Source organism: Diabrotica virgifera, chromosome 2, assembly GCF_917563875.1.
Source record: "Diabrotica virgifera virgifera chromosome 2, PGI_DIABVI_V3a".
Classification (NCBI taxonomy): domain Eukaryota; kingdom Metazoa; phylum Arthropoda; class Insecta; order Coleoptera; family Chrysomelidae; genus Diabrotica; species Diabrotica virgifera.
The window spans coordinates 129,277,143-129,296,048 of record NC_065444.1 but is presented as its reverse complement, the minus strand read 5'-3'; the positions used below and the strand labels follow the sequence as shown (position 1 = coordinate 129,296,048).

Sequence of the window (18,906 nt, the reverse complement as noted above, 5' to 3'; positions counted from 1 at the left end):
GTATTGATTTGGTGAAAAAACTTTATAGAACAAAAGTTGCTTAAAATTAGTCAGTTAATCCATTTCGGGACTTATCTTGGACATATATTTTTCCCCCCCGAGATGGGGTGAAACTCACCCCCAGGGCAAAAGCACACATTGGCACCATATCACTTTTTTTCTTTGACATGTTAGCTATGCGTATGCCAAGTTTCATGTCAATCCAAGTGGTTCTTTAAAATTTACAGCAAAAACCGTGAAATGATGTACTATTTCTTATTACATACCTATGTACCTACACTCAAAAATAAACAAGTGCAAGTCAGTGTGTCTATTTTGAAAATGTCAGTAGAAATAATATGTGTCACATTTTTCTACATTTTTACTTTTCTTTATACCGATTATTTAATTAATTTTCCATTTTTATATAAATCGAATAAATAAAGATGGTTTATCCGCATGCCTACCGTACAGAACATAGTGAAACGCAAACTACCAGCGGTAGTTACGGGGCGTATTTTCTTGTAAAACAAAGTATGAAAATTAAGATCCAACCTGCCCTATTAAAAATAATACAATTCATAGATTCAAACAGGAAGAATTTCTTAAAAGATTTAGAACACGCAGTTAAAATACGGTATGTACCTAACTACTAGAAATATAGTATACGCCCACGGACAAAAATATTGCATATTTTGAAATTAACGTGCAATGGTGAAACACAACTTTTTGTGCTGCCCCCAGTGTCGTAGGGATAGGATTTCTTTTCCGAATGTGATGTTTTGAATTATCATATAAATGGTATAATCGGATTTAAATTTGATATGGGGTACTTATACGGTGGCCAATATAATTTTTAGATTGAATCTCATCAAGGCAAGTAGTCACTATTCTACCGAGATCAAGACCTGCGTCATGGTGCATTAACACGAATTTATTATCCAATATCGCTGGCAAATGGAAAAACATGATCTTCTAAAATGTTTTTAATGTACAGTGGAACCTCGATAAGTCGGATTAATCGGGACCGCGGCCAATCCGGGTTATCGAAAATCCGGGTTAGCCGGAGAATATCTTCTTCTTTAAGTGCCATCCATTCTCTCTCATGGTACATCCGTACCATTCTCTCAGGTTTCACAGCCACGATATTTTGCGTCTCCCTATGCTTCTCTTTCCTTGAATCTTTCCCTGCATAATCAATTGGAGCAAGCTGTATCTCTCTCCACGTGTAATATGTACGAGATATTCCAATTTTCTCTTGTTTTGACGGTGTTTTTTCCATTTCTTTATTCATCTTTCTCAGAACCTCTTTGTTTGTGACGTGTTCTGTCCACGATATTTTCAGAATTCTTCTGTACACCCACAGCTCGAATGATTCTAGTTTTTTCATTGATGCAGCATTCAAGGTCCAAGCTTCCATTCCATAAAACAAAGTCAAGAAAACGTAGCACCTAGCCAACCTAACTCTTAGCTCCAACTTCAAATCTCTTGTGCAGAGCACTTTTCTTATTTTGTTAAAATTTGCTCTAGCCTTTTCTATTCTGATTTTGATTTCCTGTAAGTAATCTTCTGTGGAGTTGATCATTGTTCCAAGGTATGCATATTGGTCGACTCGTTCGATATTGGATCCGTTTATGAAGAGATTTTCGTTATTTCTTTGAGTTTTCGATATTCTCATAAACTTTGTGTTCTTGACATTCATTGTTAGCCCGTATTCTTGTCCAAACTCTGCTATTCTGGTCACCAGCCTCTGAAGATCCCCAATATTTTCAGCTAAGATGACAGTGTCATCCGCATATCTAATGTTAATGGGAACTCCATTTACCTTTATTCCAGTTTAACCCCAAGAGATTTTTTCAAGATTTCTTCCGAGTAGGCATTAAAAAGAATTGGCGACAACACGCATCCCTGTCTCACTCCACGTCTGATTTCAATTTCCTCTGGCAGCTGGTCGTTAACACGTACTTTTGCTCGTTGTTTATAGTATAAATTCGATATAATCCTGAGGTCATTGTAGTCCAACTTCTTTGATTCCAGGACATGCATTAATTGTTCATGTCGTACTTTGTCAAATGCTTTATTATAGTCAATAAAACACGCATATATATCTTGATTGACGTCCAGGCACCTTTGTATAAGTATGTTAAGTGAAAAAAGAGCTTAACGAGTTCCCAGGCCTTTGCGAAACCCAAACTGCGTATCATTAATGTCTATGTCCAGTTTATGATATATTCAGTTATGGATGACTTTCAGTAGCAACTTTAGCACATGGGACATCAAACTAATGGTTCGGTAGTCGCCGCATTCTCTTGCGTTTTTCTTTTTAGGGAGGCAAATAAAGATCGACGTCAACCATTCTTTGGGTAATGTGCCTGAGCTATAAATTTTGTTCAAGAGTACCACTAAAACATCAATATGCTGCTCATCTATAATTTTTAAAAGGTCGATAGGAAGCATGTCAGATCCTGGGCTTTTCCTGTTCTTCATAGTTTTTAAAGCATGTATTATTTCTTTCTTTGTAATATCTGGACCTATTTCTCCTATGTGTTCCAGGTACCCTCTTTCATCATCGAACAGTTCATTGATGTATTCTGCCCAACGTTGTACTTTCTCATCGGTCTCTGTTATAGCAACCCCGTGTCTATCCAAAAGTGCACCAGTGAAATTTTGCTTTCTTAGTCCAGCCATTTCTTTGACTTTCTTATGTAGGTTAAATAGATCGTATCTTCTTTGGAGGTCCTCAATCTCTTTGCATTTCTCTTCAAAGTGTTTTAATCTCCCTGTATTTATTGTCATCTTTGTTCTAATATTGTCTCCGTTGTTCCATCATATTCAGTATCTCGTCGTTCATCCATTCCTCTTTTCTCCTTGTGGAAGTCTTTACTATATCTTTACAAGGTTCTAGTATGCAATGTTTTATGGGTCTAGTATGCAATGTGTAAAAATTAATAAAATACATTTAAATATTAAACAAATACACATTATAATTGCAAACACAAGACATACTTACATATGCACAATACATCTAAATTACGTACAGTTGTATACAGTTGTTTATTTCTTGGTCAAAAACTCAGTCAAAGTGAAGAAATGACTGTTTTGTCTGATGAAAATTGGTCCGGGTTAGCCGGAATTCCGGATTATCGGTGGCCGATTTATCAAGGTTCCACTGGTACATATCAGCTGTCATTCAACTAATCACCTCCACAAGTTCGGCATCTCCTTTTCAAGAAATACCACTCCATAGCACTATGCCGCCACCACCAAAATTAACACTCTGTATGAGGTTACATCTGGCATATTGTTCTAGTGATGTAACGAATGTCGTTTTTTGAACATTCGCGAATACGAATGCGAATATCTAATAACGACATTCGCGAATGCGGATGCGAATGCGAATGTTCAGTTTTTTTAATTTGTTTCTATTTTTGAAATGTTTTCTAAATTTACAAATGAGAAGTTAATTGATATTTAGTGTAACTCAATCTGAATCTTAAGCTTTATTACATTATACCAAATAATAAAACAACGTGAAGGCTGATAATCTGATTATACGAGGTTAAGTTACCTTTTTTTAATAAAAAAAGATGAGAAAGAGAATAGATTTTGATTTTATTAATCTAACGTTATTTTCAAATTATTTTTTTTCTGATATTCATATTCGCAAAACATTCGCACAAATTTTGCGAATGCGAACGCGAATGCGAATATGCAAAAAGATGCGGATATTCGTGAATGCGAATACGAATATTCGTTACATCACTATAAATAGTGTTCATTATATGGAAGCAAGATCTACAAAACTTCGTCTACAGAAGAGCTGGCAAATAGTATGTCAGTTAAGTTATAACCTCATGCCGAGCTTTAGTTTTGGTGGTGGCGGCATAGTGCTACGAAGCAATGAAGCGGTATTGTTTGAAAGGACATACCGAACACGTGGAGGAGATTAGGCGAATGCCAACTGATATGTATATTGAAAACATTTAAGAAGATCATGTTTTGCCATTTGAAAACCATATTGGATATGACATATTTCTGTTAATACACGTCTTCATGTCACTAGCATAGTGAAGACTTACCTTGGTGAGATTCAATTTAAAAATTATACTGGCTAGCGTACAGTCCAGATCAGGTTTAACTCCGATTATAGCATTTACTTATATGATACTTTAAAACATTGTATTCGGAAAAGAAATCCTATTAGTCCAGGGTAATAAGGTTTTTTCCATGACACTTGAACAGCCAGGGTACTGAAGCGTTTTTTCGACAGGTAATACCTATAAGAGCAAATTGTAACTATTTCCTACGTAGGATCTGGCGGCCATTTTTATTTATAAACAATTAAGTGTCAAAAAATGGCATTTTTCACTTTTTTTTTAAATCAATGGAAAACAGGGAAACTTATGGTTTTTTTAGTACAAATATCTTCGAGATTATGGAAAAAGCTTTAAAATGACGTATTACAAAGTTAGATATAAGTACTCATTTAATGTTAATATAATTGCAAAAAAAGGTCGGAATTGCAAAAAAAAAATATTTTTGCAATAACTGTTGTTAAAATTAGTGTACAGCTTTGAAATTTTTGTCAAATAAGGGTTCGTTGGTGCCAGTGGCGTAACAAACTCCGTCGGGGCCCTCCCGCAGAATTGGAAATGGGACCCCTTTTAAAAAATTACTAAATGCGACATGTGTAACAAATACCTATATGTGTTACAGCCCAGTAAATCAACTGTGTAATTTTCAGTGTCACCACCGAAGTGGTCAACTCAAGACTTTTCGAGTTATTTATGAGTAAAAATGTTTATTGTTCAACAAAAAAAAAAACAAGTTTTTAGGCGATTTTTCGAAATAGTTCAAAGAGTAAGTATTCGATCTAAAAGAATATTGTTAGCAAAAATGTATCTAGCTTATAAAAAAAATGAAACAAAAATGAGGTCTTTCAACTCAGTAAAAGAAAATTTGTAGCTTATGAAAAGTTTTTCTTATTCGTCAAATTCCAAATCGAATATTTCAACGTGAAATAACCAAAAAATGAAATACTGTTCGGGGAATCTCATTAGAATTTTTTTAAAGTTGAACACAAGAAGCTTTATTTTTTACAAAAGTTTCTAGCATCAAAACTAAGCCAGTTACGCTCAAAATACAGTTAATACCATTTTTTTGGTAAAAAATTGTGAAAATATATTTAGCACCCCAAATGAAACTAATCATTATCGCCTTACAAATTACCTAACTTCTTTATACGACCTGTAAGTTTCACCGGTTCAAAGTTCTTATTTTTAAAAGGGTTCTAGTTTAAGGGTTTGAACGAGTCACTAATCACGAATATATGCAAATTTTAAACAGCCATGTCTTAACCAATTTTTGTCTTACAGAAAAACAAAATAAAGCCAAGATATTTATAAAAGCAAGACCTACTTACATTTCTTTACTCTTTGAGATTTTTCGTATTACTAATACTTTTTAAGTTATTTTGAAAAAAGGCATTTTTCCAAAATAAAAAACTTCTAAATTTTTTCAAAAATAAGAACTTCGAACCGGTCAAACTTACAGATCATATAAACAATAAATATTTAAAGTAAATGGTAAAGCGCTAATGATAAATTTTATTTGGGGTGCGAAATAGGGGCAGATTTTCACGATTATTTTTACCAAAAAAGGGACCAACTTTATTTTGAGCGTAACTCGTATAGTTTTGGTGCTAGAAACTTTTATAAAAAATAAAAATAAAGCTTTTTTTTTGAAACATTTAAAAAAAGTTTTAAGAGTGTTTCCCGAAAATTGCTTCATTTTTTGGTTATTTCAGGTTGAAATATTTGATTTGGAATTGGACAAATAAGAATAATTTTTCATGAGCTTCAACTGTGCTTTTACTGTGTCGATGGACTTCATGAATACGTATCATGAATAAGTATACCATTTTCTGTATCTTATAAGCTACATTTTTGCTACAAATATTTTTTCGATATCTAATATTTAATTCGGTAAATACTTATTTTTGAGTTATTTGCGAAAAACCCGTCTGAAAACGTTGTTTTTTTTTGAAAAATAAACACTTTCACTCGCAAATGACTTGAAAAGTATTAGCATAGATAAAGAAACTCTATAGAAGAACAAAAGTTACTTATAACTAGTCAATTTATACATTTCCGGACTTATTTTAAACGTATGTTTTCACCCCAAGGAGGGGTGTAACCCCCCGAAGTAAAAGCAACTAACGGCATAAATCCAACTTTGAAGTGGAGTGTAACTAGAACCTAAATCCAAATTGTCAAGCAAATACGTCCGTCGTGACGCTGACAATTTCACTCCAAAACTGTCATTTACTGAGCTATTAGTGTATTCATGCATTGTTTATGACGACTTACATTTTTGAACTTTATTGGTATAGAATAAAATAGAACAAAATTACTAAATGATTATATTAGTATTATTCTATGAGATGAACAACTTTCTTCGTGCACTATCTACTATCAGCGAATATATCTACAATTTTATTAATTCGGATAGACAACTTCATTTTCAATACTGCACTGCTTAAAAAACGTATGTATGCAAATAATATAACAACACATTTTTACATATATTAGACAACAAGATGGGGCCCTTGACATATTGGGGCCCTCCGTAAGCTTCATGCTGCGGGGGCCTCTGTTACGCCTCTGGTTGGTGCTTAATATGTGATAAAAATTTCAAAGCGATTCATTCAATTGTTTAAATTTTATTCAAATTGTTTTTCCCAGAGAGCATTTTTTTTTGCAATAACATAAGTCAGAATAAAATGACATTAGAACCATTCCACAGGTGTCAAATGAAAGAGCATGAGCTATATTTTCAACTTGGTTTAAAAAAAGTGAATAAAAAAAATGCATTTATTAGTAATAAATAATTATGCAAAACTATCGTAAATCTTTCCTTATAAACTTTTTATTTTGTTATAATATAAGAAATTATACATATTTATTACAATTTTTTATCAATTATGATATAGATAACATTACTTGGTAGTTGTGCACTTAAAACAGGGTAAAAAAGTTAATTTTTTTGGAAAAAGTTATTCAAAAAGTTTATAAAGCAAAATTTACGATACTTTTGCATAATTATTTATTACTAATAAATGTATTTTTTATTCACTTTTTTAAAACATGTTGAAAATGTAGCTCATGCTCTTTCATTTGACACCTGTGGAATGGTTCTAAGGTCATTTTTTTCTGACATGTTATTGCAAAAAAATGCTCTCTGGGATAAACAATTTGAATAAAATTTAAACAATTGAATGAATCGCTTTGAAATTTTTATCACATATTAAGCACCAAAGAACCCTCATTTGACAAAAATTTCAAAGCTGTACATTAATTTTTACAACAGTTATTGAGAAAATATTTTTTTTTTGCAATCCCGAACTTTTTTCGCAATTATATTAACAATAAATGAGTATATAAAACTGTAATACGTCATTTTAAAGCTTTTTCCATAATCTCGAAGATATTTGTACTAAAAAAATCATAAGTTTCACTGTTTTTCGTTGATTTGAAAAAAAAGGGGAAAATGCCATTTTTTGACAGTTAATTGTTTATAAATAAAAATGGCCGCCAGATCCTACGCAGGAAATAGTTATAATTTGTTCCTATAGGTATTACCTGCCAAAAAAACGCTTCAGTACCCTGGTTGCTGAAGTGTCACGAACAGGGTATATTTTTGTCTTATTACCCTGGCCTATATTCCCATGATACAGGCGGACTAAGGATAACAGCACAAAAAATTTCATTCCACATGCATATGCAATATTTTTGTCCGTGAGTATATATTTTATAATATTTAATCGAAGTGCAAATTAGGTTGAGATTTTCAAACTGCAAGGAATATTAAAATTAATAAAAATTAGTATTTCTAAATTTAACGTGAATACATTTTTTGTGGTCCGTTGCATAAAAAGGTGATCAACTGGATTGTAAGAACTATAGAGAAATTACTTTGTTAGTATCTGTATATAAAATCTTCGGCAATGTATTGATTGAAAGACCTAAACATTTTACAAACGATATTGTCGGTCAATAACAATGCGGATTTACTGCTGGAAAGTCAACTATACATCCAATTCAAGCACATAGGCAGATTCTAGAAAAGTCACTAGAATACCTAACGTAGATACCCACCATCTCTTCGTCGACTTCAAAGCAGCCTATGACAGTGTTAAAAGAACTTCATTATATAATGCAATGATAGACTTTGGGATCTCACCTAAGTTAGTTAAGTTGACCCAACTACAATGCAAAACGTAAGCTCGTGCGTAAGAATTCAAGGAGAAAACTCTACGTTCTTTGACATTAATAATGGTATAAGACAGGGAGACGCGCTGGCGTGTCTCCCCTTTAATATTGCCTTAAGCGACGAAATAAAAAGACGCATAGCAATAGCAAACACAACTGTTCACGGTCTCCACAAACATTTAAAAAATAAAAATATAAAACGTGCAGTAAAGCTCCATATACAGGGTGTTTCATTAATAATTGTCCATATAGTAACTAGAGAAACCTTAGCACAAAATACGAAGATTTAACCTAAATCACTTAAATAAAATGTGGTTCCTTACCGAGTTACAGGGTGTTTTATCTAAAAATTTAAAAACTATTTTTGCTCAGCATTTTGAAACTATTCGTCGTATCACTACCATACTTGGCAGAAAGTGCAACTACTAGACACCCTACTAATTTATGATAAACAAACTTTTCTAACTACTACCAGAGGCGTACGACAGGGGATGGTGAATGGTTGACCCTTCTCAAATTGTACACCACTGGAGGAATTACTATTTTAGTGCCATTTTTAGATTCTCCAATACTTTCTACGTAAATAATATACTCTTCAGTGGTAACGATTAAGTCATTAGTTTTCGAGATATTTGAAGTTAAATATTAATCGGCACAGTTATTTTGATTATTTTATGATATAATTCATATGATAAAAATTTAAAAAAATCCAGGAGGAAAATAAACTTCCTGTAGCTGGCTGTATACCATAAATCACAAAAATACCAAGTTTCTTGTAAAAGGTATATATTAAAATACCCTAAATAAGGGTCACAATACAAAACGTTTTCGGATTAAGGAATCCATCATCAGTGTTTAAAAGCCCTAAAATTAAGTATAACCTAATTAAATGAGATAAAAGTTAAAATTGACAGAGGTTTTCAAGAACAAGAGGTCATACTTACAAAATTTGCATGCCTGAGCCACCAAAATGTATCGGGTAAAAACCCTTTAAATGTAAATAATAAGGATGTTTTACATATTTATATAAAATTCATTGGATGGTATAGATAAACCTGGATGTTACCCAGGGCAACACAGGACTCTCTCCACGTGGTTGGAACTTTTTTTTGGAGAAAACCTCACATATTGGATTTCAATGGCCAACTGACAAATGAATTCAAGAGCAACCCAAAATGACATCAAGAACTGTCAATGTAACCTAGTTGTAATGTTACTTCAGCCCCAACATTAAAGATTAATTTAAATGTTTTAAGATAAAAAACAGTATCAAATTTACAAATAGTAAAAATAAAAGATGTTCACAAAATATGAAAGATTTTATTCTAAAAATAATGCATTAATTAAGTATTCAAAATAGGGAAATGAAATGTTTACGTTACAGGAAGTTATGCAGTCAACAATACCAATAGGTGTTGTATTGGTGGTATAAAATTGTCAATACGATTAGACAAATAATGGTAAAGGTCTTATACTAGGAACACAAAATAGTATGTAATGTGTACATATTATGTGTACGATTTTAAGAGTATTGATGAAATGATAATTGTTTAATGACTGATAACTTTCTTGGTAGTCGACCCCACATAAATTGTATAATGATAGAAAAAGTGATATGATAATTGTAAAAATACTGTTTTGTTTTTATCTGATTTTTATCTGAAAATGAGACTAAAGTAACTTGATGAAACTGAGTCCTCCAGAGACCTGACATCAAATTGGTTAAAAATGAAATGGTTGTAAAGTACGGGGGGGAGTAGGACGGTATGAGAAGTCTGACAAAGTATGTTGTGATATTGGGCCATGGAAGATGTGTAGTGTGTTGTTATGAAATAATAGTTATCTAATCTATAAGCTATGAGATGAGGCTAAGAAGACAGGTGGCTGGAATGAGACTCAATTCTGATGGATGTGGTTGTATATGTGATGCTCCTACATCACATATACAACCACATCCATCAGAATTGAGTCTCATTCCAGCCACCTGTCTTCTTAGCCTCATCTCATAGCTTATAGATTAGATAACTATTATTTCATAACAACACACTACACATCTTCCATGGCCCAATATCACAACATACTTTGTCAGACTTCTCATACCGTCCTACTCCCCCCCGTACTTTACAACCATTTCATTTTTAACCAATTTGATGTCAGGTCTCTGGAGGACTCAGTTTCATCAAGTTACTTTAGTCTCATTTTCAGATAAAAATCAGATAAAAACAAAACAGTATTTTTACAATTATCATATCACTTTTTCTATCATTATACAATTTATGTGGGGTCGACTACCAAGAAAGTTATCAGTCATTAAACAATTATCATTTCATCAATACTCTTAAAATCGTACACATAATATGTACACATTACATACTATTTTGTGTTCCTAGTATAAGACCGTTACCATTATTTGTCTAATCGTATTGACAATTTTATACCACCAATACAACACCTATTGGTATTGTTGACTGCATAACTTCCTGTAACGTAAACATTTCATTTCCCTATTTTGAATACTTAATTAATGCATTATTTTTAGAATAAAATCTTTCATATTTTGTGAACATCTTTTATTTTTACTATTTGTAAATTTGATACTGTTTTTTATCTTAAAACATTTAAATTAATCTTTAATGTTGGGGCTGAAGTAACATTACAACTAGGTTACATTGACAGATCTTGATGTCATTTTGGGTTGCTCTTGAATTCATTTGTCAGTTGGCCATTGAAATCCAATATGTGAGGTTTTCTCCAAAAAAAGTTCCAACCACGTGGAGAGAGTCCTGTGTTGCCCTGGGTAACATCCAGGTTTATCTATACCATCCAATGAATTTTATATAAATATGTAAAACATCCTTATTATTTACATTTAAAGGGTTTTTACCCGATACATTTTGGTGGCTCAGGCATGCAAATTTTGTAAGTATGACCTCTTGTTCTTAAAAACCTCTGTCAATTTTAACTTTTATCTCATTTAATTAGGTTATACTTAATTTTAGGGCTTTTAAACACTGATGATGGATTCCTTAATCCGAAAACGTTTTGTATTGTGACCCTTATTTAGGGTATTTTAATATATACCTTTTACAAGAAACTTGGTATTTTTTTAAAAATTTAAAAATTATTTGTACCCAGTACTTTAAAACTATTTGGCGTATCCTTATCATACTTGGCAAAAAGTACAGGTACTGTGAATCTTACTAAATTAAGATAAATTAACGTTTCTAGCTACTACCAGAGGCGTACGACAAGGGATAGTGTCTGGTTGACCCTTCCCAAATTCTACGCCGCTGACGAAATTGCTATTTTAGTGTAATTTTTTGATTTTACAATACTTTTTATGTAAATAATGTACTCTTTATTTGTAACGATAAAATGATTAGTTTTCGAGATATTTGAAATTAAAAATGAAGCGACACAATGCATTAATCAAAATAACCGTGTCTTTTCATTTTTAACTTCAAAAATCTCGAAAACTAATGACTTAATCGTTATGAATGAAGAGTATATTATTATAAAGGGAAGAGTATAAAGGGTCAACAATTCACTCTCCCCCGTCGTACGCCTCTGGTAATAGCCAGAAACGTTTGTTTAACATAATTTAGTATTCTGTACAGTATCTATACTACCTGCCAAGTATGAAAAGGATACGTTGAATAGTTTTAAAGTGCTGAACAAAAATTGTTTTTAAATTTTTAGATAAAACACCCTGTAACTCAGTAAGCAACCACATTTTATTTAAGTGTTTTAGGTTAAATCTTCGTATTTTGTGCTAAGGTTTCTCCAGTTATTATATGGACAATTATTAATGAAACACCCTGTATACAAGACCTTATTAAGACCGGTTTTGATATATGGGGCTGAAACGTGAACCTTTTCTCAAAGTGATGAAAGACTTCTTGGGTATTTTTGAGACAAAAATTCTTAGAAAGATTTTTGGCGCCGTGAAGGAAAATGGGCTATGGCGTCAAAGATACAACTTTGAACTGTATCAATTATACACCGATAAAGATATTGTGAAATTCGTTAAAGTGCAGAGACTAAGATGGGCTGGACACATTGCTAGCTGGGATGTCAGATCACGAATACAATAAGAAATTAACATTTTCAAAACCAGAGGTCACAAACCACGAAGAATATGGATTGATGATGTGGAAGAAGACCTAAAGATTTTTGGGGTCAGAAGATGGAGGGAAATTGCCAGGAATCGACAGGAGTGGCGACTTCTTTGCGAGTAGGCCAAGATCCACAACTGATTGTCGAGCCACTTATGATGATGACATTTTTGGTGAGAAACTCAGTTATCTTTAAGGATTTTCTCGAAGACTTTAGCCATGACGTTTAGGGGATATATCGGCTTATACGTGTGTGTGTTTCAGTAAGTACACGGAAGCCTTACTCAAATCTGGGATTGTTAGGAGTGGTGAGTATATTTTGAAGATGTGTTTTGAAGGCATCGGCCTTTTAATGATCGGAGTTTATTATTTGATTGTTCATCACTGAGTGAGAAGGGTTATTTGTTATTCACCTCGATAGAATTTTGAATTTTATACAGAATGAACCGACATTACGTTAGTCTAGGCTGGAGGTAATCCTAAGTTATTGGCTGGATTGTATATTCTTCACCTCCAATTTATTTATTTATTATTATTTATTTATTAATTAGGAACTGACATAGGTATCGATTGTTTGATGAATTAGTTCTTGGAGGACCGTTATATTATTATTATTGATATCAATTTGGGTACCTAGATTACTATACCTGGCTGTGGAGTATTATTAGTTAGAAAGTGTTTTTAAGGTTCCAGTCTGTGTATTTGTAGTATATTATTGTACTTAGAGGTTGGTTTAGGTTAACTATCCGACGTGATTGAGTTACCTATGATGTATTCTCCGTCAAGAATACTGATGTCAGATGTACATGTACCGGGAGTCCCAATAAGAATGGCTCTCGGCCATATCTAAGGAACCGTTCATAGTACAGCTTTGGGAAAAAAATTTTGTAACAAAAGTTACCTCGAGAAAAGCCTGGAAATTATTTTCATATTCGTAAGTCCATCGCTAGAGGGCGTAATTGAATGTCAAAAATTTAAAAATCAAAATTTTACAAAATTTACATAATGAAAGGGCACTGAAAATCCAATCATCGTATTCTTCGCAAAATTCTGAGAATATTTGATTTCACAAGTGTAACTCTAATTTTGCAAATAAGAGGTGGGGGTGAGTGGGAACCTTGTTATGAAAAATGGCTGTAAGTCCGGTTCTGCTTAATCGATTTTTGCAAACTTGGTCTCGTTGAAAACAGATCTTTTTCGTTAATGTAAGAGTTATAATTACGAAACAGCCTAATAAAGTAATATGCCAGCTAGGGGGCGCTATTTTATGTTTTTCAGAAATCTAGTTTTATTTGGAAAATATTAAATACAAGTATGCACTTTTAACCCTGTGTTACAAAATTAGACCAAATTATCAACAGAATATCGAAAACCGCATGTTGATACCTTTTTTCTATCTCGAGATATCTTAAGAAACGTGTTAATTTTTAAACATAACTGATGATGTCTCCTGTAAACGAAGTTACGGAAATCGAAGTGGAAACAAGTAGTGTGCTGTGGAAAAAAATTAAAGCGTGCCACTTGCGGAATGCCGACAGAAGTGTATGCTTATTATAGATTCGATTATATTCGTTTGATTCAATTAGATTCCATTCGATTAGATTTAATTTTATTTAATATATATTATATCTATAATTTAATATACTTAAATATATAATATATACCTAATTTCATACATAATATTATATACTAGTGATTTTACCCGTTAAAATTAGGATTAATAAGATATAAAGATACATAAAGCTTTAAATTATTATTTTTCAATAATGTAACCGATATTTTTTAATTTAAAAATTGACTTACTGATGAAGTATAGTAAATACTTCGTGTAAATTTTAATCGTAAATAATGCATGGACGAATTCATTTATTTTTAGATACTCTCATTAAAGGGGAGGCCTTTATACAAAAGTGACTTTTTTAAATTTGTTGATTACATTATTCCTTTCAACCTACTTATCCTCAAATTGTATTTTTAAACATCCTATTGATTTTATATAATAATAATGAAATTCACTATCAAATTTGAAGTAAAACTTCTTTTGAAAGTTTGTTAACATTAATGGGTAAAATTACTAGTACAGTTTGTCAAACGTAGCAAAAAGTTTAAAAATTTCGGCGATTGTAAGATATTCAAACTCTTTCCTACGTTTGACAAACCATATATATGTATTATGTATTAAATTGGGTATATTTTAAATATATTAAATTATAAGCATAATTATAATAAATAAAATTAAATCCAATTAAATGGAATCGAATTGAATCGTACCGAATATAATTGAATCTATGAGAAATATTCACTTCTGTCGGCACTCCGCAAGTGTCCCGCTCTAATTTGTTTCCATAGCATACTACCTGTTTTCACTTCGATTTCCTTAACTTCGTTTACCGGTGATATTATCAGTTTGTTTACAATTTATACGTTTCTTAAGATATCTCGAGATAGAAAAAAGGTATCGACATGCGGTTTTCGATATTCTGTTGATAATTTGGTCTAATTTTGTAATACAGGGTTAAAAGTGCATACTTGTATTTAATATTTTCCAAAGAAAACTAGATTTCTGAGAAACATAAAATAGCGCCCCCTAGCTGGCATATTACTTACTTGGCTATTTCGTAATTATAACTCTTACATTAACGAAAAAGATCTGTTTTCAACGAGACCAAGTTTGCAAAAATTGATTAAGCAGAACCGGACTTACAGCCATTTTTCATAACAAGGTTCCCACTCACCCCCACCTCTTATTTGCAAAGGTAGAGTTACACTTGTGAAATCAAATATTCGCAGAATCTTGCGAAGAATACGATGATTGGATTTTCAGTGCCCTTTCATTATGTAAGTTTTGTAAAATTTTGATTTTTAAATTTTTGATATTCAATTACGCCCTCTAGCGGTGGACTTACAAATATGAAAATAATTTCCAGGCTTTTCTCGAGGCAACTTTTGTTATAAAATTTTTTTTCCCAAAGCTGTACTATAAACGGTTCCTGAGATATGGCCGAGAGCCATTCTTATTGGGACACCCTACATATAATGTGGTCGACGGAATATATACCATGATGATTAAAAAACGCCGATTCGTGGTTTGTAATGCAGTTGATGGGTAATTCCAGGAAGAAGTCGGATATTCGTGAGTGTTGTATGAATTTGTATAAGTAGGTACCGTTGCTTGGACTTGTCCAGAAGGATACGGTTAATGGTATAGTCGTAGGATCTGGGTTGGGTGGAAGGTATGTTAGAAGTTAGAAGAGCTGGGTAGAGGCTGAAGATTCGTTGGTTTGTATGGTTTGTTTGGTTTTGGTTTAGGGTGAGTCGTGGTCTCTGAGACTGTAGCGTACGTCGGTGTTGTGGCGTTGGTTTGAGTATTTTGGATGAAGGAGGTGGTAGATTGTGCAGTAGGTAGTTTTGTGGTGTTTTTTGAGAGTGTTGGATGAATGGTCGAGACTGCTGCAGAGCAACAACCAACCACAAAAATCACCTACAGGAGCAGTAACTATCATTTAGCTATTTATTCATCAGTTAGCTATTTATTTTATAAATTTGCATTGATACATTTTTGAAAGGTATTTGAAGGTACTTTTTTCGCACTTTAAATTGAATTTAAAACAAGTTACTTGAAGCCTAATATTTTAAATTTTGTGGACATAATACCTTTATCCACATAGTAAAAATTATTTATATGGGAAATAAGCCACAATTAAAATGAAAAAAATAATTTTATTAACAATAGTAAAAATAATTAAAAAATTTTAGGGTTAAGTGGATGAAAGAGTTAAGTTTCAAAAATGGGGATTTATTGTGAAAAAAATTGCAACACAAACTGTAAAATTAATAAAAACATATTTTTTAGTAGGTTCTTCTTTTCTTTTTGGGATTTTTTTTATTTTCCTCTATCGCATTTTCATAAAACCATCTATACTCTTCGGGAACAAATTTTATTCGGTCTCTTAAATTTCCCAGATTTTCCAAACTCAAACTACCAGTTTTATTGTTGTTCTGAAGCTATTTCCTTGTGGCATTTTTATGATTAATTATTTATATGGGAAATAAGCCACAATTAAAATGAAAAAATAATTTTATTAACGTTTCGACTCCCAAATCGGGTGCCAGTTTTATTTTCCAGTCTTCTTGGTCTATATTCAGTTGTGGTTGTGGTCAGATGTGCTGTCCTTTTTTTTCTTAAATCTACTTGCTGAAATGGTATGTAGTCATTAAGGTATCTATGTATTATAGAGATAGAAGCCAAATTCGTCCACTCTTATCCATTTTACGTAACACGAAAATTAACCTTTTGATTTGAAGTGTTGGTTTGCTTTTTTACATAGAGGTTCGTCGGCAGATCTTTAAAGTAGTATAATTTTTTTTTCCATATTTACACATTTCACATGGATAAAGGTATTATGTCCAAATGCGATCTTGGACATAATACCTTTATTAACTAGACTTCGAAAATCTAGTGGGACATATTGCTTTAATACCTTCCTGTTATTTTTATTTAGCTAAAAATAGGTTATTTTAAAATTTTAAAAGGTAAGACAACATATTAGAAGAACAAAAACCTAATAAAACAATTTTCTCAAAAAATGTGACAAATGACCTTTATCCACTTATGTCTTCATTTATAATTTTCGCAAAATTAGGTAGGTATATAAAAATTGCATTTATTTCCATTACGATATTTTTATTATTCTTCAATATTACAGGTCTATTACAACAGACATACAATACCGATCTGATGGTAAGAAAATGATAAAGTTTATAGAAGATTGGTTGGTAAAATTAGACTTAAGGTACGAATGTTTTAATATTGGATTCTACAACCTGAATGGCCAGAAGGTTAGAATTCCCCCAGTTATATTAGCTTCATTGGGAAATGACCCAAATAAATACACGGTAAGTTAACTACCTCCAAAAATAAATTATTACAATGAAACTCTTCCAGAGTTCCAAAGGGTAACAACTCTATAAATAATAACGTTCTGCGAAGACGTCACATCTATATTTTGTCATAAAACGGTAATTATTTTAGTTCCAAAGTGTAACAATTCGAGTTGTTACACAGTTTTCCCGTAACTAATGATTTTTGACTTGTTACACTTTGAAGCTGGTGTATCGATTTATTAGCTAATTAACAAAATAATATTTGCACAATATATTTGCCTAATTTTCAATAAAAACACTTAATTTTACCACGGGTTAATTTCTGATTACCACGGGTTAAATATTTATTTACTGTAGATGTTAGCGGACAACCTACATAATATGCCAATAAATGACATAAAGGAGAAATATAAAAACGTCCATTGTAATATTAGCCATTTTCTAATTCTTATAACGGACGTTAGTTTGGCTTACATATTTTGGTTTATTTCCTATAATAGAGAATGCTGACGATGTGCAAAGGTCCAGTGGAAGAACTGTATAAACTTATGACGTATAAACTTAGTAAAATCCATCAAATAATAGTAAAGATCTAGGAACAAGAAATATGTAATGTGGAAAGACTGGCGTGACAATATGATTATACCAATATATGTAAGTAAGAAAAAAAGGGACTCACGTAAGAACTACGAATGAGTTCCATAATCAATAATACGTATCACATATTAAACAGTAAATATTATTATGAGTATAATCAAGACGTTCATTAGATTTTTATAGGCTTTAAACACGCTTATGATTCAATTAATCGTCTAAAACTACGGAACGGAAGAGTAAGCAGAAATCTGGGAGTTGTAAAAGAGGGTCCAGTTGCCGACATCCAATTCCATTCCCGACAAATCCAATAAGGAATCATCTCTTAACGAGGAGGTAATGTTGCGATAGGTTTGCTACGCCCCTGATCGAAACTTCGTGATACTCCAAGAAGTACTACGAGTGGCCTGACGCGAGAATTCAACTATGTTTTGGAAGAATATTTCGGATAATGATTTTACTATATTGGAAATTTAATTGCAGAGCGCCGTCGATAATATAAATTTGTACGATTAAGAAAATAAATGTTTTTTTTCCAAAACCGAATACTAAGAAACATAGTCAACCTTCCGTGGTATATCCGCAACAAACAACTCCATCGGAAACTTCGCATAGCAACAATTAAAGAAGAAATAAAGAAGATTGCCAAGGGTAACAAAAACGGACTCCACACGCCTACAAACAGTATACAAATTTGTATAATGCACCTCCATTTTCCCTGGAACCCTCCCCCAAAAAGGATTAATAAACAAAGTGATTTTCTTGGACTCCTTCACATACCATGCCCTTTATCAAAACGATTTATATATCATTTTGTGCACGTTCTCATTACCCATGCATGGACACCAAAAGCGATTTCTTGGTGCAACCCCTGTAGCAAAAAAAATAAAACGGGGGTTGAAAAAAATCTTTTTTTTGCTTTTTGACCCATATGGGCATATGCTCCATCAATAGGGTTTTTAATAAATATATACGGTTATTGCAAAATCCCTGCGGAAACTATCCCTATCCCTGAAAATAAGTTTGGAAAGCATGTTTTTACGATTTTCTCATTACCTACGCAT

The 18,906-nt window shown here is 32.4% G+C and overlaps 1 protein-coding gene across 2 annotated transcripts in view; it reads left to right on the top strand.

Annotated features, from left to right (window-relative positions):
* LOC114332923 (beta-Ala-His dipeptidase-like) overlaps positions 1 to 18,906 on the top strand; it is a 73,854-nt gene that overhangs the window by 8,215 nt on the left and 46,733 nt on the right. The window contains exons 1-2 of one of the 2 annotated variants that reach the window (XM_028282713.2): positions 323 to 616; positions 17,071 to 17,260. In XM_028282713.2, coding sequence (XP_028138514.1) covers positions 426 to 616; positions 17,071 to 17,260 — 381 coding nt within the window. In that variant the 5' untranslated portion in view covers positions 323 to 425. Of the gene's footprint in view, positions 1 to 322; positions 617 to 17,070; positions 17,261 to 18,906 lie in introns of those variants that run through there. The other variant, XM_050642796.1, reaches the window with a different exon arrangement.